Source organism: Sceloporus undulatus, chromosome 1 (assembly GCF_019175285.1).
Source record: "Sceloporus undulatus isolate JIND9_A2432 ecotype Alabama chromosome 1, SceUnd_v1.1, whole genome shotgun sequence".
Classification (NCBI taxonomy): Eukaryota; Metazoa; Chordata; class Lepidosauria; order Squamata; family Phrynosomatidae; genus Sceloporus; species Sceloporus undulatus.
The window spans coordinates 64057885-64081579 of NC_056522.1; the positions used below are offsets into that span (position 1 = coordinate 64057885).

At 40.8% G+C, this 23695-nt stretch overlaps 1 protein-coding gene across 1 annotated transcript in view; it reads left to right on the forward strand.

Moving 5' to 3' along the window:
• The window catches only part of AKT3 (AKT serine/threonine kinase 3), a 206292-nt gene that overhangs the window by 118756 nt on the left and 63841 nt on the right, over nt 1-23695 (forward strand). The window contains 1 exon segment of the mRNA XM_042446913.1: nt 17814-17939. Within this exon segment, the coding sequence (XP_042302847.1) occupies nt 17814-17939 (126 nt within the window).

Genomic DNA, 23695 nt, shown 5'->3' on the forward strand with positions numbered 1-23695 from the left:
AGTGCTACCTCGGGTTACGAAATTAATTCGTTCCGCCGCTCCGTTCGTAACCCGATACATTTCGCAACCCGAAAAGGCTTTCCGTTAGCGCTGGAAAGCCGTGCGTTTGAATTTCGCGCCGAAATAAATTTCGTAACCCGAAAAAAACATCGTATCCCGGAACAGTTTTTTCCAATCTAACTTTTTCGTATCCCGGAAATTTCGTAACGCGATCAATTCGTATCCCGGGGTACCACTGTAAATGCAAACTGCTATGTGCACTAACACATTGCAAGTGACTAACACAATCAGTCGCCATCACCTTCTCACTTGTAAATACTCCAAAGTGTTCCCCCCCCCCCATTAATTGGAATGGGATTTTATTAATTCTCTGCTTGCTGGTGCAATTGTCAGTTGTTCCACTGATACAAAAAAACACCAAAATACATAATTGTGGGTGATTAAGTTCACAACTTTATTGGTTACAGCACTTAAGAGGTTGATACTGACATGGATCTGGATCCAGGCTTCGACTAACCCACCTGGGGTTGGGGAATTGATCAACATGGATAAAAAAGAATTTCAGCCTGTTCAATCGGGTCCTGAAAAACCCTCACAAACTATGCAAAACATGTGTCAGCTTACCATCTGGACCCAAAAGTGGGAGGCAAAAAAACTTGCACAGGCAGCAAGTCAAGGGGACACATGGTCTTTGATGTCTCTACACTAATGCACAGAGCATGGGGAAAAAGCAAGATGAACTCAAACTCCTAGTATAACAAAGCAAATATGATATAATAGGCATGACTGAAACCTGGTGGCATGGGTCTCATGATTGGAATATAGGAATACAGGGGTATAACCTTTTCAAGAGAAATAGGCCAAACAGGAAAGGAGGAGGAATAGCCTTATATGTCAGGGACATTTACACCAGTGAAGAGATCCAGGACATCAATACAGGCAGCCAGGTGAAAAGCATCTGGATAAAAATTAAAGGGGGGGGGGACAACAAGGATAATATTGTGGGAGTCTACTACAGACCCCCAGGTCAGACTGAGGAATTGGATGATGTCTTTCTAGAACAGATGACCACACATTCAGAAAAGAGAGATGTAGTAGTGATGGGCGACTTCAACTATCCTGATATTTGCTGGAAGTCAAACTCAACCAAATCCTCAAGGTTTAGCAAATTCCTCACTTGCCTTGGAGACAGTTTCATTGTCCAAAAGGTGGAAGAGGCAACAAAGGGATCAGCTATTTTAGATCTGATCCTAACCAACAGGGATGATCTAGTTAATGGGGTGCAAGTGGTGGGATCCTTAGGTGGGAGTGATCATGTACTCCTGGAGTTTGTTATACAGTGGAAAGGAGAAACCAGACATAGTAAGACATGCATTCTAGACTTTAGGAAAGTAAGTAAGTAAAATTTTATTTATATACCGCCTTTCTCAGACCAAGGCGGTTTCCAACATTCCACATAACAATATAAAATCACAAAAAATATAACATTAAAACCTTGTACAGTAAAAACAATAAAAACCACAATTTCAAACAGTTCCAGTGTGGAAGAAAAACAGGAGATGTCTCAAGAAACCAGGATGGATGACTAAGGAACTTTCAACTGAGCTAAGTTTTAAACGGAACATGTATAAGAAATGGAAAAACGGGGAAATCACGAAAAAGGAGTTCAAACAAATAGCAAGCATGTGTAGGGGTAAAGTCAGAAAAGCTATGGCACAGAATGAACTCAGGCTTGCTAGAAAGGTTAAGAACAACAAAAAGGGCTTTTCTGGATATGTCCGCAGCAAAAGGAAGGAAACGGTAGGGTCACTGCATGAAGAAGATGGCAAAATGCTAACAGGGGACAGAGAAGGGGCAGAATTACTCAACACTTTCTTTGCCTCAGTCTTCTCAGAAAAGGAAAAGGGTGCTCAACCTGAAGATAATGGTGCAGAGGACAGAATAGGGGAATTTCAGCACAAATAAGTAAAGAGATCGTACAGGAATATCTGGTTAATCTAAATGAATATAAATCTCCAGGACCAGATGAACTCCATCCAAGGGTATTAAAAGAACTGGCAAAAATAATATCGGAGCCATTGGCAATAATCTTTGAGAACTCCTGGAGAACAGGAGACTTCCCAGCAGACTGGAGGAGGGCAAACGTTGTCCCCCATCTTCAAAAAGGGGAAAAAGAGGATCCCAACAATTATCGTCCAGTTACTCTGACATCAATACCAGGAAAGATTCTAGAGCAGATCATTAAACAGAGAGTCTGTGAACATCTAGAAAGCAATGCCATAATCACAAAAAGTCAACATGGGTTTCAAATGAACAGGCCATGCCAGACAAATCTAATCTCTTTTTTTGATAAAATTACCAGCTTGTTAGATGAAGGGAATGCTGTGGATATAGTTTATCTTGATTTCAGTAAGGCTTTTGACAGGGTTCCTGTGAAGACACACCCAACTAAAGGTGGTGGGAGGTTTGGGTGTGCAACGCCGGTACCCTGGTGAGATCAAACTCTTCTACCCAAAAAAGGCTCTGAAGCTGAATGTAAAGTTCAAAAGGGGGGAAATTTAATTTAAAGGACAAAATAAAGAGTTTTCTCCTCCCCAGCTCTAAACAAATGGTACTTTACAGTTTCAGCAATCTTCCGGATGTCATCTTTCTGGGTCTGATGTTAGTTTGCTCTCCTCACTCAATGGAACTGGTGCAGGGTCTTTCAGCTCCTGAATTTTTTATTCACTTGTTGTTGGTAACTAATTTGGCTGAGTTGGTAACTAAATCGGCTAACTTGGTAACTAAAATGGCTAAAGTGTAAGAAATGCCCTTTCCGGCTGTCTGGGCCTGTTTGCCACCAAAAGACTGTTCCCAAACTAAAGGCTTCCAGCTACAACAGAGCATGCTAGGAAAGGGCAAACCAAACCTGGAAATAATGCAGGGGAATCCTATAGCTCCTCCCACAAACTAATACAAAGAACTTTTCTACACTAAACATACTATGGCCTGAACCAATGTGAAAGAAAATGCAGGGGGAAATTCAATCAGTCCTGGCAGGACATCACAGTTCCCCATGACATTCTTGCAAACAAGCTTGTAAAATGTGGGCTAGACAAAGTAACTGTTACATGGATTTGTAACTGGTTGACCGGCCGAACCCAAAGGGTGCTCAACAATGGCTCCTTTTCATCCTGGAGGGAAGTGACCAGTGGGGTCCCACAGGGTTCTGTCCTGGGTCAGTGCTATTCAACATCTTTATCAATGACTTGGATGACAGAATTGGGAGCACACTTATCAAATTTGCTGATGACACCAAATTAGGAGGAGTAGCTAACACCCCAGAGGACAGTATCAAAATTCAAAACGACCTGAATAGACTAGAAAGTTGGGCCACATCTAACAAAATGAACTTCAACAGGGAAAAATGTAAGATATTGCACTTAGGGCAGAAAAATAAAATGCACAGATATAGGATGGGGGACATGTGGCTGAAGGACACTATGTGTGAAAGGGATCTGGGAGTCCAAGTAGGCCACAAGTTGAACATGAGTCAACCGTGCAATGCAGCAGCTAAAAAGGCCAATGCAATTTTAGGCTGCATCAATAGAAGTATAGTGTCTAGATGAAGAGAAGTAATAGTGCCACTATATTCTCAAAGGCTTTCATGGCCGGCATCCATAGTTTTTTGTGGGTTTTTCGGGCTATGTGGCCATGTTCCAGAAAAGTTTCTCCCCCGAGGGGAATGGAGTGGCAGCAGAGGAACAAGTGTAGTGGAGTCTCCCTCCTTGGAGGTCTTTAAGCAGAGGCTGGATGGCCATCTGTCGGGAATGCTTTGACTGAGAGTTCCTGCATGGCAGGGGGTTGGACTGGGTGGCCCTTGCAGTCTCTTCCAACTCTATGATTCTATGATCTCTTAGGTCTGCTTTGGACTGGCATGGTTACCAAGCTCTTCTGCAATATTACTTGTCTCGCCTGGAGTGCCCATATGGATCCATTGCATCTTCAGCTAGTAACTAGTTCCCAACCCTCATGACACCAAAAACACCATTGCAAAAACTGCTACAAAAAGCTGTTCCTCATATCTTGAATATCAAATACTAGACACTGGCCTCTGTATTTTTCTTAATGTTCTGAAAATCATAGGACTTCTCTGATCACCAGAAGAAGATGATATCCTTTCCAGCCTTCCACTGTCTTTCTATTTGGGAATGAGGCACAAGGATCCTCCATATCCCTAGACTTGCAAAAGGAAGTTACTGCCACCAGATCAAGTATCATAGTCCAGGAGGCCATGCTTTGCGCTTTGACTTCTGCCAGATAATGAAGTCCCATGCATTTTGAGGCTGGCCATGCAGGTCTGGAACTCTACTGGCTGGCACTGCTATAAGACCACAACATGGAGGGAATGACCAAATTGAGTACTCTTTGTATCATGCTACATTGCCAAGGTGCCACGAATCTTCTGAGAATGTTATGGGATAAGGATTTGCCTCTGGCAACAGTGCACAAAACCTGTTAGCCTGAAATTGAGATAATGAATCTGAGATCCTCTTCTCCAGTCCTGGAATAAAACGGGCAAATGATGTTGGATGAGAGACATAATAAGACACATTGAAACACCAGTCTCATCACTCTTTCTGAATGTGATAACTGCCTATTAATAACATTTACTAATGTATTCCCCGTCAAAGTTGCTTTCACAAAATTATGGCCTCCTTTGGTGTTGTCCGTTCAGTGGCAAGCCACCACCACAAAAGTCCCATATTTTTCTGCCAGCTCCCTCAACTGCCACAGCTAGGTAGGTGGCACTTGCTGGCAGGCAACTGTTGGGCCTGAGTCTACAAAGAGCTAGGACTTTCCCCCATATTTCCAGAGGTAGAGACAACCGGGTGGTAGCAGCAGTGGCTAAATTGAATGGTGCTTGCCATTTATTTATTTGTTTATTTGTTTATTTATTTATTTTATGATATTTATACCCCGCCCTTCAGCCCTAATGGCTCTCAGAGCGGCTTACAATTATTATTTTTAATAAGATGGTTCCCTGCCCTCAGGCTTACAATCTTTTGTTGGTTCTATGTTCCTGGGGCTTTCTCTCTCTGCAGAAAGTGCTCTGTTAAGCTTTAACATGCTATCCTTTTTCTATCCCACTTCTAAGTACATACTTGTTTCATGGCCTTGCTGGGATTAGCCTTTGGAAAACAAAGAAGAAGTTGCTTGTTATGCTCATATTGATGACACTGCAGCCTAGGACTTTAGGAGCTGTACTGGCTATTTATCTGCATCTGCTCTGAATTTAAGGTGCTTGTAATGACTTTTAAAGCCATAAGGAGCTTGTGACCTCAATATCTAGAGGACCACCTGCCTGAGAATTTAAGTTGGTAGGAGTGGGGGCAATATGAAATGAGAGGACATGGGAGAGGACTTTCTTCACTGTGGCAACCCAATTGTAGAATGCTCTATCCTTGCTGGTCCAACTGGCATCACATTGCTTTTTCCCTGGCACCAAGTTTAAAAAAAAGTATTTTCATTAAATCTTTTGGGAACTAATATATTTCAAAGTATACATTTTGTGTTTTAAAACTGTTGTTGTTTTAAGAGTGGTTTTAACTGCTATTTTAATTTTTTATATTGTTTTGTATACAGTGGGTCATTGTAACCCACTTGGGTTTGGTTCCAGCATCCTCTGTGGATAACAAAATCCGTATATGATCAAGTCCCATTAAATACAGTGGCAAAGCAAAATGGTGTCTGTGATGGCTGGGTCTCCAGCCATCTGGGAACTTCTCCTGAACTACAAAGGGTTAATCTGGGAGGAGGAACATGCTAATGAGAGATGACATCACATGCTAATGAGCTGTGACATCATAGCTGATGTAAGGTCTAACTGACCAATCAGAGAGTAGGACCGCGAGATTCAAGAACTTTCTATGGGAAATCTTTAAAAGGCCCTTTGAGGCCATGTGGCCCTTTGTCTCTCCCTTGAACCTCTCCTGAGGGGGAAACCAGATGCTGTCTCTTTGAGTCTGGGAGACACAGACTCAAGGGAATGCAGGTCGAGAGGCCAGGGGGCCCTCCCTGCATCCAGGAACTCCAAAGGACTACAAATCCCATCTGTTGTGAGTAGTTAGGAATGTGTTAGCTAGTGCGTTTAGGCCTTTTGTTATTTTCAACAATGGCTTGTTTGGAATGAATTCTGTAACTATGTTCTTTGACCTGCAAGGCAAAAGGGGCTTTGCAAGAGTGTTATAAATCCTTTCTATCCTATTCTATCCTTTTTTTTTAAAATAAACTTCTTTCTTTTAAAAGCATCTGCTATCTCTGTACTCCTGTACACGTGCCTGATTCGGTCACTGATTGCTGTGGGTTAGCAAGAAAGGAAACTAGATCTCTCTCTCAAGCAAGTCTCAGTGTGTGCTTGGGAAATATAGTTCATTCATAATTCACTGAGTGGTGGCAGCGCGGCTTTAGGACCTCAAGGGGTCTCATTCCGCTCAACAGGGAGCGAGAATGGAGATCTAAGAGATCCTAGAGGGAAAAGTGTGACAAGAGGGGACTCCCTGGGAGTAAAGGGCCACGTACAGGGCGCCAAGGCTCCAGGGAAAGGCCCCCAGGTCACCACAGTGTCCCTTATATAAAATGACAAAATCTAGGTTTGCTATTTGAAATTTAAACTTTTTTTGAATATTTTCAAGCCGTAAATGCTTGAATCAGTGGATTAAAAAATCCATGGATAAGGAGGGCCGAGTGTACTGCCCTAAGATCCTGTGATAAAGAGCAGGGTAGAAATGTTTTGATAAAAATAATAAAAATAATAAATAAATGACTTTCGCCAGCCGTTTCATGCAAATATTAAATAGTTGTGAGAAGGGGGTGTCAAGGTGATACCTTGAGCGATCCAGAGGCCAGAAGGTAGAATGAAAGTACCCTGAATCATGTTTTGAGACCAATCAACTAGGCAGGTCCTGAGTCACCATTAGACCGTGCCCAGGTGGTGCAGTGGTTAAATTCCTGTACTGCAGCCACTTACTCAAAACTATAAGGTTACGAGTTCAATACCAGGGAAAGGGCTTAAGTTTGACTCAGGCTTGCATCCTTCCGAGGTCGCTAAAATGAGTACCCAGATTGTTGGGGGCAATTAGCTTACAGTTGTAAACCGCTTAGACACTGTTAGTTCAGTATGAAGCGGTATATAAATGAAGCTGTTTTTTGTTTGTTTGTTTGTTTGTTTGTTTTATAACCTAGTCTAGCCAGTTGAGCCAAGAAGAAAATATGGTCACTGGCACTGAAACTTGCTCTGAAACCTCAAAAATGGAAAAGGTCATACTCTTTCTGTTTATTTCCCACTTCCATCACCAAAGTGAACAGGGCTCCTCTTGTCTCAAAACTAGGCCTGAATGCTTGCAAATAAATTCCCTCCAAATCCTCATCATCTGCTCCAAGACCTCACTCAAAAATGGAAGATTAGGCTCAGAATAATTATTATCACAGACTTTCACAGTTATCTAAGTTTAGCTTTTCAGGAGGGGTCTAAACACTATCTTCTAAGGATGGTAGGTACAATTCCTTCCCTTTAAAAAAAGATTGATTCATTCTGAAGGCCATACTCCCAGTGGCAGCTAGTAGCTGTGCACATATAATTCTCCCAACAAAAGTGAACAGGACTTAAATGTAATTTGTAGTTTCATTATCCTCAATCCATATCATTTAATTGTCTCCAAACTTCAGCCAAATTGGGCTTCCTGGGCTTTGTTTTTAAAAGGAATAAGCAGAATGAAACTGCTTAGATAACAACCTTAATTAGTTTGCATTTTATTTGACACATTGTTCTACAGAAGCTTTAAACAGCTGACCAGCATGTAAATACATGAATTAATCCGTTTTCTCCAATGCAGTGCACAAAATTAGAGTCTTCTTCCCTTACTGTATTAAGGAGAAATAGAAAGAGTATGCTTTTGTAGTCTAACAGGGTGTAAATGTAAGGAAAATAATAATTTAGCTTACATTTAGCACAGCAGGAAATTGGACAGAAAATAATCCAACTATTCCAGAGATGCACTTCATTAAATTGTCACAAAATGTTTTCCCCTGTGTTTTACTCTGTAGATATCTATTTTTTCTTTTGAAATGTGAATATATGACCTTGCCAACATTTGTCTTGGGTAGTACATTTATCTCTACAAGTAGTATTTATCTGATAATTCTTGTAGCTTGTGCATGATTTAGTAAATAGGACTTGAGAATGAACAGCAAAATGCTAAAAGCATGGCGAAAATGCCCCTCACTGTCGCTAGAGGGCATACGGGGCATTTAGGGGGCATTTATTTATTTATTTATTTATTTATTTGCAGAGAAGGGGTGCCAGGGTGTGTGTGACTCCCAACATGTCCTGGGGGCTAATGTAGCTCTGTCTTCTCACAATTGTCCCTCCCTGTTTTAGGTTATTATTGGACTACTAGTGCTCTGCTGTTGTAGTTCTTATGTTATTTTTCAGCAGAGTATCATTGTTTGGAAAGAAGGTCAGAGTTTTGGTGGTACTAGGGCATAGAGATGGAAAAAAATTCAAAACTATAGTTGAGACTATCAGGCTGTAAAGTATGAGCTTTTATAAGGGTAGAATTTGCATGCATCCATATTAATATGTGTCAACAGAGGACTTAAGATTTGTATCAATTCATTCCTGTGTGTTAACATCTGTTAACATACACATATCTACCAAACCAAAGCAGTAAGTTTGTGGCCTCCATGTCAGTGAGACCATGGCTCCACCTTAAGTTTTATAGCAAAATTTAATGGATTTTCTAAGGTGTTAAATCTTATTCTCAAAATAGGTTCATCATTTGAGATAGTTCTTTTAAGGCTATGGTTCAAAACACACTGCAGAAATAATCCAGGTTGAGACTGATTTAACTGCCCTGGGAATTGTAGTTTATTGTGGCACCAGAGTTCTCTGACAGAGAAGGCTAAATGTCTCACAAAATGACTGTTCCCAGAATTCCCTAGCATGCCCTTTTGCTGTGGTGTCAGTGGTTAATCTGCGAAGTTGCCAGATTGGCAGTTTGAGACCCAGGTGCATAATGGAGTGAGCTCCCATTACTAGTCCCAACTTCTGCCAACCTAGCAGTTCAAAAATATGTAAAAGTGCAAGGACATTCGTCCTTCCACATTTATGGCTTTGACTTTTGTGGATTTGATTATTCACAGATTTTATTAATATATTATCCCTAGCAATATCTAGGTCCTCCAGCATAACTCTTTGGTCAACTTTAACCAAAAGTCACACTGAAGGACCTAGAGATTCTTAGAGAGAACACTCCATTAGGCTTTTGTAGCTCTTCCAGCACAATTCTATAGCCAATGTCTTGCAGATGTTGACCACAGAGTTGCACTGGAGGACTTAGAAATTCCCAGAGAGCTGTTCTCTCAGGTAAAAATGTAGTTTTTTTTGTTATTTGTGGTTTTCTCACATTCACGGGGCTCCTGTGTCCCTAACCCCAGCGAATGAGTGTAGATAAATAGGTACCACTTCGGTGGGGAGGTAACAGCATTCCATGCAGTCATGCTGTCCACATGATCATGGAATTGTCTTTGACAATGCTGCTCCCTCATTTTAGTAGTGGAGATGAGCATCGCCCCCTACAGCCGGACATGATTTGACAACCTTGTCAAAGGGGAAACCGTTACCTTTTTAATAATGCACATATATCTAAAACAGAGTTACTCTTTCATCTAATGTCATGAAGTACAGTAATAAGAATTTAGATGCTTAGTTGGGTGGCACTGGCAAGGAATACCTTTCAAAGACAACTAACATTTACATCATTCCAAACATTTGAGCAATCATCTATTTCTGCAATACAGGAGTATATACATATATATATGTGTGTGTGTGTGTATATATATATATATATATATATAACATATATATACATAGGTAGGGTTGCCATAAGTCAGGACCTCCAAACCGGGACAAATGTAGGACAATATTTTCAAATGTAGGACACGTTTTATACAAAATGGAGGACATGCGAAAAAATTGATGATTTTTAAAAAATGTTGATATAAATGCATGTTTCTTAGGCATGATTAAAATGGAGGACATTTTGGCATTATTCCTAGACAGATGGCAGAAATGTACTTCCCTTTCTGGCCACCCCCCCCCTCCCACATTCCAAAACACACACGAAGCACATTTGGGCATTTGCAAACTGACTCACACAGCTAGCTCTTTGCATGCTAATAATAATAATAATAATATTGATAATCATGGAAGGTCCCTTTGCAAACTGACTCACACAGCTAGGTCTTTGCATAATAATAACAACAACAATAATAGGTCCCTTTGCAAACTGACTCCAGGCCCATAGCTAGGCCTTTAGGGGCCCTGGGGCAGAAAGTACATTTGAGGCCCCTATGTTTTTTAATGTCTCGAGTCCTACTGCGCACCGCGGGCACCATCTTGGCACACCACTGTTTACATGGGGTGTGTGTCGATGACGTGACTCGTGCGGCTCCTTTGGGGTAGGGTTGCCATAATTCTCTACCACCAAACCAGGGAAAATGTAGGGAAAATATAATTATTATTATAATTATTATCCCACCTCTCTTATGGATCAAGGCAGGTTCCATAAAATAATCCATAACAGTTACATCAAACGAAAATCATAAAATCACAATGCCCAACCCAAAATTTCTAGGACAATATGTAGACCAAAGTGTAGGTCAAATGCTGGACAAAATTTACCCAAAAAGTGGGGCATTCAATAAAAATGGAGGCCATAACCAACTAAAAGCTAAAAATATTAACATTTTAAAAAAACCATTAATATAAATCCTTATGTTATAGAGATCTTGTTGCATCTGTGAGACTAAATGCATCTGAGGAAGTAGGCTTTAGGAAAGCTCATGCTGCCAACTTCTTTCTTTCAGATAATAAGAATAAGAATAAGAGTACAATTCAAAGACAGAGATTTTGGATCACCTGTGAGACTAAATGCATCTGAGGAAGTAGGCTTTGGGAAAGCTCATGCTGCCAACTTCTTTCTTTCAGATAATAATAAAACTGAATTCAAAGACATGGAGATTTTGGATCACCTCTGAGGTTAAATGCATCTCAGGAAGTGCAACATTGGTGGAGGAGGCCCAGGGTGCAATCCCTTGCTTGGGCATTAATACACCCCACTGGGCTAGTCACACTCTCTCAGTCTTAAGGGAAGGTGAAGGCAACCCCCCTCTGAAAACCTTTGAGATAGTCACACATTCTCAGCCTCAAAAGAAGGCAAAGGTAAACCCTCTCTGAACAAACCTCCCAAGAAAACCCCTTGAAGGCGCATGCACACACACACACTCTCGCACATACCCAAGCCACACTGTCTCAGCCTCAGAGGAAGGCAATGGCAAAGCTTGCCACTAAAACCACCTGATGATGAAATGACAACACAGGAGGTGCCCGACACTTGGGAAGAGCTTCCCCAGGGGTCTTGCTGGAGGGAGCCATCTTGGGGCAAAGTGGGGGGGGGAGAGCAATTCCCCAACAGACGGAAGGGCTCTGGGCCTCCTCTAGCCAGGGCCGGAAGGCAGTGGCACCCACCCAAGGCAAGCCCCAGAAAGCCCTTTACACTACAGCACACACACACACACACACACACACCCTGGGAGGACAAGGATGAGGATGAGGAAGAAAAGAAGCGGGAAAAGAAGGAGAAAGGAGGAGGAGAAGGAGCGGACCAAGAAAATCCCAGGATAGGGTTGCCTTGGTCCAAAACGACTTGAAGGCAAACAACAACAACAACAACAACGGAAGGAATTGCTGGAGCTTGGCTTCAAGAGATGCCATCTCCCTCCCTCCCTGTTGCTGCATGTTTTTTATGCAACCCTACCTTTGGCTGGGGGCCCTGGGGCAGAGCTCTCTTGCCCTCCCCAAAGGGGCTGGGGAAGGGGAGGGATGCCGAACGTTTTCAGCATCCCTCAGTGTGAGTCAGTCAGGCCCTGAGGGATGCCAAAAACTTTTCCCCCTCCTCTCCCCTCCCCCACCCCTTTTGGTCCTCTCCTCCTGTTGCTGCTGCTGCCCACCGCCTCAGTCCCTGGCCGGCCCACATGGCCGCAGGAAGTAAACAGAGGCGAGACTCCTGAAGCAGGGAAAGGACTGTTCTGCTATTGGCCAGCCTGCCAGCCAATAGGAGGAGCTCCAGCCTCCGACAGAGCCCAACAGGCAGCCAAGGCACCGTAATAAAGCCCAGGAGCGGGGGGCGAGGGGGGGAAGACCCGGGAGAAACGTCAAACCGTACCGTGACCGTGCAGAACAGTCCAAAAACAGGAAATGCACGCCCCCCACCGGGTTATGGCAAGCCTATACATAGGCAGCATTCAGAAGGAACAAGCAACTGTCTAGTTAACTCTGTGAAGACGGAACAGACAGTATGATGAAGATATAATGGTTTGTGAGGAGTTTAACCAACAGGAAAAGAAGAAGCTGTTCCAATAATGATAAAGAAGGGCACAAGAGATTACACAGACACATTGGGGGGTTTAATATGGAATGATGATAGAATCCTGAAAGTAGATAGTGTGACCAGTAGAAACACAGGTAAAAGTTATTGGCATTAATATCGAGAGAAGGAATGATTAATGGGAGGGAAATGAGATGCAAATATTAGCTATATCATTGAAATACAAATATTAACTATATCAAGGTAAACGGGAACTTTTCTTTCAAGTGTTTGCTGTGATCAGGAAGTTTATTTTGCAGTCTGAAACAGAAGATTCATAAGGATTCAGGACCCCAGAACTGTTTTTAGTGGGGAGGTGCAACAGGTTGTTATGAGTTTCCCCTATTTGCAGCAGGAGGACAAATTAATTTCCTATCTATTACCATTGAAATACTTCTAACTTTGAAAACTCTTACAAACACAATCTCTAGCTTATTCCTAAGTAGGTGCACACAGGATATATTGCAGGCATTCTTTACTGTTACTGTGGAAGGGATATGAAGTGAGTATAGCTGTCATAGGTATTTCTTAATGAATTATTGTTAGTACAGTTTTGATTAGTTATTCCTATGGAGGTTCAACTATGTACAGTCCTTGGTGGTTTAATTTTGCCAGATCAATTGTGGGAGGCCCACCCCCTAGGGCCCACCCACCCTCCATTCTGGGCTCCTTATAAGGATCGTTTTCTAAGGTCCAAACACACTGCAGAAATAATCCAGTTTGACACTGCTTTAACTGCTGTGGTTTGGTGCTTGGAAATTCTGGGAACTAGTATTGTGAGACATTTAGCCTTCTCTATCAGAGAACTCGGGTGCCACAATAAACTGCAGTTCCCAGGATTGCCTAGCACTCAGCCAGGGCAGTTAAAGTGATCTCAAACTGGGTTATTTCTGCAGTGTGTTTTGGGCCTAAGTTTAGGGATCACCAAATAATGGACACAGAATGGCAACATTAGAGAAGCTGGAAAGGGGGCAATACTTTCTTTGGTCCCCTGAGTATTAACTTTTCAAATATAAAATGATAAAAGTAGAACTGGAAGAGAGAAAGAAGTCAAGGGGAAGTAAGAGGGATGATGCTGAGGGGAAGTTTACTTTGGGAGATGAACTCAAAAGAGCATGAACTAGAGTTTCATCTGAAATAATTTTCCTTTGAAACTTTGATTTGAGGGAAGAGATTTTTTTTTGTAGGTGAAACAAGAGGAGGGTGGCATTATACTGTACTTAATGACTTGCCATTAGTAGTAAATGCAAAAGTGCAGAATGTTAAGGAAGAGGTTTGTGTGCAAATAGGAATAGGTCTTTAACTTTAACAGATGCTAACAGATGCTAATTTTATTTTTTTCAAAAACCTAGGGCCTCTTGTTTCTCTTACTACTGAGCCTCACCCCACTCACAACATCTCTTCAATACTGTATTTTAATGGGATGCGGGCAAATTCCACAGTTCATTTCTGCTAAAAGGCAGATGTTTGGGTAGCAGTGGTGTCACCTTCCCTTAGGTGTCACCTGGTACAGCTCACACCCCCGTGCCCCCTAGTAATGCCCCTGTTGTCAACCCTACCTACTGTGTATACCAAAACAGTTCATGTACTTTATTACAGGACAGTGCTGAGCTTCTGGTATGTAGCAACCCACAGTCCACCAAACACACACATTCCTCCTCACTAAAGTTGATGACAGACGTCTCAAACAGACAGAAGTAGCTTGGATTTTGGAAGCTAAACTCAACCCAGAACTACACATTGTGTTGTTTGTTTAAAGTTTTACTTTTATTTTGGGGAAGTTGAGGTGGGATTTTTAATCATTTATTTAACAAGCAGTGTGTATTTAGGCTTGCCATAACCCGGCGGCCCCCGTGCCATTCACGGTTTCGGGGGGGCCCCTCCCGGTCACTGTCCGGTTTGGGCCCCCACCCGTGCCTTGTTCCCGGTTTGGGGGGCCCGCTCCGGCCATTGCCGCTGCCGCTAATGCAGCTGCTGCGGCGCCGATCCTCCTCCTCCTCCGGCTCCACCTTCCTCCTCTTCCTCGGCGGGCCGGCGGCAGAAGCGCCGCTGCCACCGCGCCCCCACTGGGAGGGCTTGCGCGCTGCCCAGGCCTCAGTAGGGGGCAGTGGCAGCGCATGCGCCTGCTCACCCCACTTCCCTTCCTCCCGCGCCAGCCATCCTATGGAGGAGGAGGGGGGAGAGGAGGAGGAGGAGGAGGAGGAGGAAGGAGCCGGAGGAAGGGTGCCTGAAGGCCAGGGCAGAATTGGGCCACAGAAGGAGGAGAAGGAGGAAGAGGAAAGCTGAGTCAGTGGCCATTAGGTCTGCCTTGGTATTTTGGGGGTTTTAAATTATTTTTTAAAATATAAAATACTTATTTTATTTAATTTTTTAAATTTTTATTACTGCTTTTTATTTTTTATTTTATTAATTTTTATTATTGCTTGTTTTATTTTATTTTATTTTATTAATTTTTATTATTGCTTGTTTTTTTATTTTATTAATTTTATTATTGCTTGTTTTTATTTTATTTCATTAATTTTTATTATTGCTTGTTTTATTTTATTAATTTTATTATGCTTGTTTTTATTTTATTTTATTCCTTTTTATTATTGCTTGTTTTATTTTATTTCATTAATTTTTATTATTGCTTGTTTTATTTTATTTTATTAATTTTTATTATTGCTTGTTATTTATTTTATTACATTAATTTTTATTATCAAATATATACACCCCTGCCTTGTTTTTTTTATTTATTTTTTCATTATTTTTTATTATTAAATATATGCAAGTGCATTTTTTGTGTATTTATGGTGCTTTGAATGCTAACAAGTCTGCCTTTCTTGGCCAATTATAGTGATGATGATGATGATGATGATGATGATGATGATGATGATGATGATGATGATGATGATATCAACAAGCCTCTGAGGCACGGCCAATGTAACTTGCTGTGATTTTTACAAACTCATGCGCAGTGAAGAAAAACCACAGTCCCTTGCCCAAGTACACACTTCTGAGAAGTAAAGTTGAACCCGAGGGCAAGTACATTTCTGCCCTCTGTCTAGGAATAATGCCAAAATGTCCTCCATTTTGATCATGCCTAAAAACATGCATTTATATTAACATTTTTTAAAAAAAAACTCAATTTTTTGCGCGCTCTCCATTTTTATAAAAATGTGTCCTACATTTGAAAATGTTGCCCTGCATTTGTCCTACATTTGTCCTGGTTTGGAGGTCCTCACTTATGGCAACCCTATGTGTATTCCCCACCTCAAAACTTCTACCAAAATTAACTTTTCTTGTCTTTAAAAATATGAGCACTTTCTGTCTCCTTTTCATACACTTTCTGTAAACCATACAAACTTTTTGGCATCTGGTATAACGACTATCAGCACTCTAGGAAGCCTCCTGAAACTGCTAGCCTTGTAGTTGCTTCTACACAGAAATGAGATGGAAGCAACTGCAAGGCACACGTGTGGTGGCATCTTGCTTGCATTTCTTCTAGTTTCAGGAGGCTTCCTGGAGCACTTATAATGTCTTTCCGTAGGCTGCCAAGTGGCCTGTGTGGCTTAAGAGAAAAAGTTTCAAAAAAGAAAAGAGAATGTTAAAGAAAAAATAAATGGGGGGGGGGCTGTTTTGGTGCTTGGGATGATGAATTTAGCAAGGAACTTTCAGGGAGATAAACATTATTAAAAAACACAAAACCCTACAAGATTAAAAAAAGGCCAACCATCTTTTCCAGTGTCCATGTTTTAATAACACCTTTATTTATTTATTTATTTATTTGATTGATTGATTGATTGATTGATTTATATCCCACCTTTTTACTATACTGAAATCAAAAGCCACTTACAATAAATGTTTTCAATATGTCAATATAACATTTGATTGCTAATGTAAGAGGACATAAACCTTGAAGTTGTTACCTTCTTGTTAATACCAAAAAAAGAGATGAAAAGTAATTCTTACTTTCAATATCTTATTTCTGAGCTCTTTTGCATGGCATAAAATACTTCTGTGACTTTCATATACCAGCAAAAATCTACTTTTGAATTAACTATATCTAATTCTAACTTGGAAGTGGAAAACATCTTGCTATTATTATATAGTCTGGAGTTAGAAATACATACTAATCTAATGATCATCCAGTGATCTGCCACTAAATACCAATCAAATTTCTATCCATCTATTCTGCAGAAATGTGGGATGTGTGAGCTACCAACATGATACAATCAGGATCTCTAATATCTATTCTGCATGCCCAGAAAGTCTGTCGAGTTGGGTAAGGTAGGGTAGAGTAGGGTATGGTAGAATAATTCATTCTGCCAGTGGTTTCAATTTTTCATGTAGACAAGGAGCCCTCAGTATAATCCTGTGAATGCAGCATCTTGGGTTTTTCGATTAAAATAGTAAACTTTCTCTTTTAAATTGTAAGAAGATGAAAAAACCTAGAACTAGTAACTTGATGATCCTGTGACCATAACAACAGCTAGATCTGAAGCATTAACAGATGCTAATGAACTAATTATTACAATCAACTGCCACCATCAAATATATACTTTAATCTTAAAATCTCTTCAGGCATTGTTTTCAATCCATGTAGAGCATTGAAGGGACCAGAAGTTACTTCCAACCTTGTTTAAAAGGAATATACATCTTGAGGTTTGAAGAAATGTAGTTTTCTTAAACTTTGAAAAAAAATTGGAGGGGGCTTAAGTGATTCTGAGGGCCACAAAACTAACTGAGGGCTACATGCAATCCACAGTTGCTGGAGATAGAGATGGAGATGGGCATTCTAGCTATATCCACTTCCATGCTGATACATAACCTATTCTACTTCCACTTCCATGCTGATACATAACCTATTCTACAGATCTTTTCCCACAGCAAAGTTGGTTTGGAAGAGGTGAGGCTGGAGTGTACATTCATAGCTACCGCTACAAAGTTTGAAAATAGAATACCTGGAGAGGGCTGGTTTTATCTCCATTTTAGAAAAAGTTTTAACCTACTATTTTGGTAGTTCAAGCTGCTGTTAAATGGAAAGAATAAGACTTGGCCAGTCTGATTAATTGGCATTTCTACTGGGAACCAGTGTAATTCTTAGAATGTGGGACTTGGGAGAACTAGCATCTGGTCACCAGTAATCCATAAATCTCAAGGGGTAACTTTGGGCCTATTTCTCTGTGTTTCTTTGCTTGATCTTGCTCACAGGTTGTTGCAAGGATAGCCCAGAGAGGAAAAGAATCAAGAACACCACTTTGTGATTATTGAGGAGAAAGTAGGGTATATGTATAACTAATAAATAACCCCACTCCAAGCAGATATTAAATTATTCATTTATATTATTCATGTTTTCTTATATAGGGGAATACATTAAAAATTGGAGGCCAAGATACTTTCTATTGAAGACGGATGGCTCTTTCATAGGATATAAGGAGAAGCCTCAAGATGTGGATCTGCCATATCCTCTTAATAATTTTTCAGTGGCAAGTAAGTATCTTCAATAATGTTTATTTTAAGGGTCCACAAAACTCACTGAAAACTGAGAAGTCTTTTCAAATGCATACATTTTAGTGTTTCCCCAAAATTCCTTGACATTCTCTTGAGAAAGTTCACCTACTAATATTGGGGGCTGTTTAGGGATGATATTTTTTCAACAGCATATTCAGTTTTTTAGAATTGGTCAGTAAAATGGAATAAACATATAAAGTTTGCCCTTAGTATCTGTGTTGAATCCGTTTTGGACACCCCTGTAGATTCCAAAAACTGCGGGACCTCAAGTTCTGTGGTTTTTAATGATGGCATATATGTGCGCAGCCATGCTGTCTCAGCCGCATACGTGTACCACCATCAGGACCAGTAGGACTTGCCATCCATGGATTCTCAGATCCGTGGATGGCAAGCCCATGGTTGGGGCAGGCAGACTGAATAGGCATCAGGTTGCATTAGCGGCAAGACCTAATCACCTGCAAGTCTCAATGAATTTGCTGAATAAAAGTCCTAACAGTCCACTGCATGATACATTGGTTGTCATATATCAAGAAGGAACTGAAGCAATTGGATTTATAACTTCCCTATTTAAAACAGTTTCAGTGCCTACGAGTTTGTTTCCAGGCACACTTTGAAAGTGCTGCTTAGGACCTATAAAGGTTCTGTGTGTCTTAAGTCCAGACTGAAAGATCGCATCTTCCTTTATCAACCTGCCAGAGTCTTAAGATCCTCAGGAGAGGGCTTTCTCTCAGTTCTACCACCATCATGGTCCTGTCTGGTGAAGCCATGAGGAAAATGCAATGCAATGAAATGAAATAAAATAAAGATGTCTGGCTTCAGAATTTACTAATGTGATTCCTTCTGTGAAAGTTATTTCCTGTTTTCCTAAATGTATGATATACATTAAAAAAATATTAATTGGTTCAGCTTTATCCTATTAAGAACAATGGCTCACAAATTCTGGCATAATCATTCATTCGACTTTGCCTCATCCAGGTGGGGAGAGCCAACTCTTTACCTATTTACTTCAGTTGCCAACTCCAAATGTCCATGTTTCTGTTCCAGAGTGGAGAGAGGCTGCAGCTTTCTCAAAGATGCATTTCTGAGGAGATGGTCCAAAGCTCTTCTTTATCTATTTCCTCAATTTCCACTTCTAGGAAAGGTTATAGTGGAATGGGTAAGAAATGGCTCCAACACTATAGTTGTACTATACTGTTTGAGGCCATTGTGGTTCATTCTACTACTCCAGCTTTCCAAAGGCAGAGATATGCATCTGCCTCGAATGTTGGCTCTAATGTTGCATTCTGGTGGGCAAGTTCTCCACCCATACCTCAAATGCTACTGCTCACAGAATTGCAAATACAGCTGTACCTTCTCCTAGATTTATGGCAATCTTCTCCATCTCCAGGAAGGACACCACTAGATTTTACAACTATAAATGGAGGAAATTCTGTATCTTTGCAGTGTCAAGATCAAAATCAAAACCTGCATCTCCAGTAGTGGTCTCCACAGTGCTGCACTTCCACCAACCTTTACAAGAATAAGGACTCATATTCTCTTCTCTCACAGTTTACCTGGTTGCTGTTTTGGCTTACCAGCCACCTTTTCAATCACCGGCCACCTTATTTTCTGATCCATTGGTCAAATAATTATTCAGATGCTTGGCACATCTATATCCATCTACGCACCTGTGTTAATTGTTCCTGGTTATGTCTCTACTCACACATGTCCTTTGAGCCATTTGCTACCATTGATGAGTACCTGCTTACCTTGACAGTGGAATTCTTCATCATTATCACTTCTGCGAGGCAAACAAGTGAACCCATGGCTGTACATTCTGACAGACCTTTTCTGGTGTTCCAAAGAACAAGTTGTTTTGTGAGCATTGCTTTGAATCTGAAAGTTGTCTCATAGTTCCATCTGAATGAAGATATCGTACTTCCTTCATCTCATCCAAATCTATTGTCTTCTGTGGAAAGGTTGCTTCATTGTCTTGATGTCCAAAGGGCTTTTGCTTTCTGTATTCAGTGCCCTGCTCCTTTTTTGCCACTTCAACAGGCTATTCATCTGTTATGGTGGCTCTAAGAAAGGTTTTCCAAATTAGTTGTGCAGATGATAAGACTCTCTTACAAACCAGCTGAACGATCTGTTCCTATCAGACTGAGGGTGCACTCTAGAAGAGTGTTTGAAATATTGGCTACTATACTTCGCAGTGTACCTATGTAGTTGCAGCCTTCCACATTTATCTGTTCCTGTATGTAGGCTTGACTGCAGAGCCTTCACAGATGCCCATTTTGGACATGCTGTCTTGTCTTCTTTTATTCAATGACCTGGCCCATCATTTTCTGGTAAGCTTTACCTTCATCCACTTGTGTGAGGCAAAGAGACTATGAAGAAGAAGAAGAAGATGACGACAAAATAAGAGTTTGTTCACCTGTAATTGTGTTTCTCTGAGTGGTACAGTTGGACCTTGTTATCCACTGCAGTTTGGTTCCAGGATCCCCTGTGGATAACAAAATCCATGGATGCTGAAGTCCCATTAAATATAATGGCATAGCAAAATGGTGTCCCCTATATACAGTGGTACCCCGGGATACGAAATGACCGCGTTACGAAATTTCCGGGATACGAAAAAATTAGATAGGAAAAAACTGTTCCGGGTTACGGTTTTTTTTCCGGCTTACGAAAAAAATTTTGGTGCTTTTCGGCGCTTTTTCGCACGAAATCGCGGCTTTCCAGCGCTAGCGGCTATGGCTTTTTCGGGTTGCGAAATCTTTCGGGTTACGAACGGCGCCGCGGAACGAATTAAATTCGTAACCCGGGGTACCACTGTAAAATGGAAAATCAAGGTTTGCTATTTGGAATTTATACTTTTTTAAAAATATTTTGAAGCCATGGATGCTTAAATCCACAGATAAAAAATCTATGGTTAACTGTATTTTGCATCCGCACACAAACCTACCCTACCTCCTTTCTTTCTTGTCCCTCTGGGCTGCATTGTGGACTTCAAAACTGATGGGACAGTAGCTATGTGGGCTGAGGCATGTACTCATCTCTAGGAGGTTTTGAACGGGTTGTGCAGATGCAAAACCCATTTATGTGAAGGCACAGATGGCCACTCAAAGAATCATAGTTAAAAGTAAGCAATTTGTTCTTCCTGTTTGATTCCACGGCTATACAGCATCCCTCGAAGTTTGTTTTTGCCCTCCATGCTATTCAAAGCTACATGAAACTTCTGGGAAATTTTATCCTGAATTTTTGGATTGGGTGTCACCAGCATTCTGATGACACTGAACTCTATCCATCTTTTCATCAAATTTTCTTGGTACTAAAGCTTTCTTGGTACTAAACTAGTCTCTGCTTCTGCTGATGGAATGGAAGCGGGCAAACAAATTAAAGAAGCTTAATCCAGACAAGACAGAAACCAGTCAAAAGATAGACCAGGGATTAGAGATTTCTATACAGGGTTACACTCCCCTAAAATTTTAGGTTTCTAGTTTGGACATTCTCTTGACTTTATATCTGAACCTGGAGGACTCAGTCTCAGTGGTGGGCAGGAGTGTCTTTGCACAGTTAAAGCTAGTGTGCAAGCTATGCCCAGTCCTGGAGATGTCTTATCTTGATATGGTGATCGTGCCTTGGATCACATGCTTTTTGGATTACTGTAACATATATCTTATTTGTTAAAACAAATTCATTGGCTATTGGTTCATTTCCAGACAAAATGCAAATTGCCAGTTACAATATTTTTGTTTTATGCCTTCAAGTCATTTCTGACTCATGGCAATCCTATGGTGACCCTCTAACAGAGTTTTCTTGGTAAGATTTTTTCAGAGAAGGTTTGCCATTGCCTCATCCAGTGGGTTTCCATGACTAAGTAGGGATTTGAAGCCTGGACTCCAAGAGTCCTAGTCTTACCCTCAAATCACTACACTACTCATGGTTCACCATCACAGGTATTGTTGAAGAGGAAATGAGACAGTCGTTTTAGTGGCTGCTCTCAGACTATGAAATCCTTCCATTTTGAAGCTAAGTTGGCCTTTTCTGTGCTTTTTTCCTGCTAGAAAGTGAATACCTTATTGTTTGTAGAAGGTCTTTTAATTTTTGTTTTTACTTAGTACTACAACTACAACAATACTATTGTTACTATAATTATTATATTCCAGAGTTTAGGGACCGCCTCTGAGAAGTCCTTTTCTTGTGTGCTTGCAGTGGTAGTGGGACCAAAAGAAGGGGATCTCAGAGCCTGGCTGGCTCATTCAGGGGAATATGGTTTGCCAAATAGCCTGGACCTGAGCCATATAGGACTTTATAGGTCATAATCAGCACTTTGAATTGTGCCCCCAAACAAACTGGAAGCCATTATGTTTGTTTAAATGTTTTTTTTTTAATTTTTCTATTTTGAATTGTTTTAACTTTTGATTTTAACTTACATTGTGAGTTGCCTTGATCTCATACTGGGAGAAAGACAAGATATAAATCAATAAATAGAATAATAACTAAGAATAAAATAATCCACTGATATGCTTCAGATGATGGTGGAACTGACAATCTGCAAGTTTCCTAGGATCCTTAGGGTACTTTTAATGATACTTCTGCTACAGTGCCCTCATCTTCATTATCCATAACACTAGTATCAACTGTACAGAGTATATCCTTACTGCAGACAGCTATTCTTATGGCCACAGATATCATGGTAGTAAACATAAATAGAGCATCCAGGTGTCTACAGTCTCCTTGATAGTGCCCCATTTCAGTGCCCATTCAAAAGGAATTTCAGTGACAACCCTTGCTGCAGCACCCGAATCACCAGGGGATTCTGTCATTAGGTCAGTCCCCTCATTGTTAGTTCTAATTTCTTTATTATCACCTGTTTCTTCTTAGATGACTAGCAGCTCCCTCTTTCATCACTCAGACTTGCTTTTTGTTGTTGTTGTTATAGCACTTGAAGAGTGGTGTAGTAGTTTGAATGTTGGACTATGACATTGGAGACGAGTTTGAATCCTGGCTTGGCCATGTAAACCCATTGGATGACATTGGGCAAGTCATACTCAGCCTCAGATGACAATGGCAAACAACCACTGAAGAAACTTGCCAAGAAAAACCCAGGATAGGTTCACTGTAGGGTCACCATAAGTCAGAAATAACTTGAAGGCACACAACAGTGTCAAACCTGGAGGGAAAAAAATCAGCTTGCTTTTTTGTTAAAGCTCAACTTTATAGATGTCCTTATAACATTTGGACAACCATTTTTGGATCCAATAGAAAATTGGAAGCATTTTCAAACAAATTCTGTTACAGTAGGCGCTTGGTATCTGCTGAGCATTGGTTTCAGGATCCCTCATGGATACCAAAATCTGCTCAAGTATCATTAAATACACTAACATAGTAAAATGATGTCCCTTATATAAAATGGCAAAATCAAGGTTTGCTTTTTGGAATTTATATTTTAAAAATATTTTCAAACTATGAGTGGTTGAATCCATGGATAAAGAATCCATGGACATGGAGGGCCAACTGTACATTCCAGAATTTATTCTGTTATAGTGGATTTTGTATTGTGAAAAAAAAAATCTCTTTGATATGGCCATATAAGAAAGTAATAAGACTTGAATCTGTGGTCAAAAATCATACCTTTCAGCCCTATTAGTAAAGATTGCCAACTGCCAGTCATATTTAGGTTGGTACCAGCTGTTCTTGTGAGACAAAACCACTGATGGAGCATCTGTCATAAGATAAGAAATAAGTGACTTGTT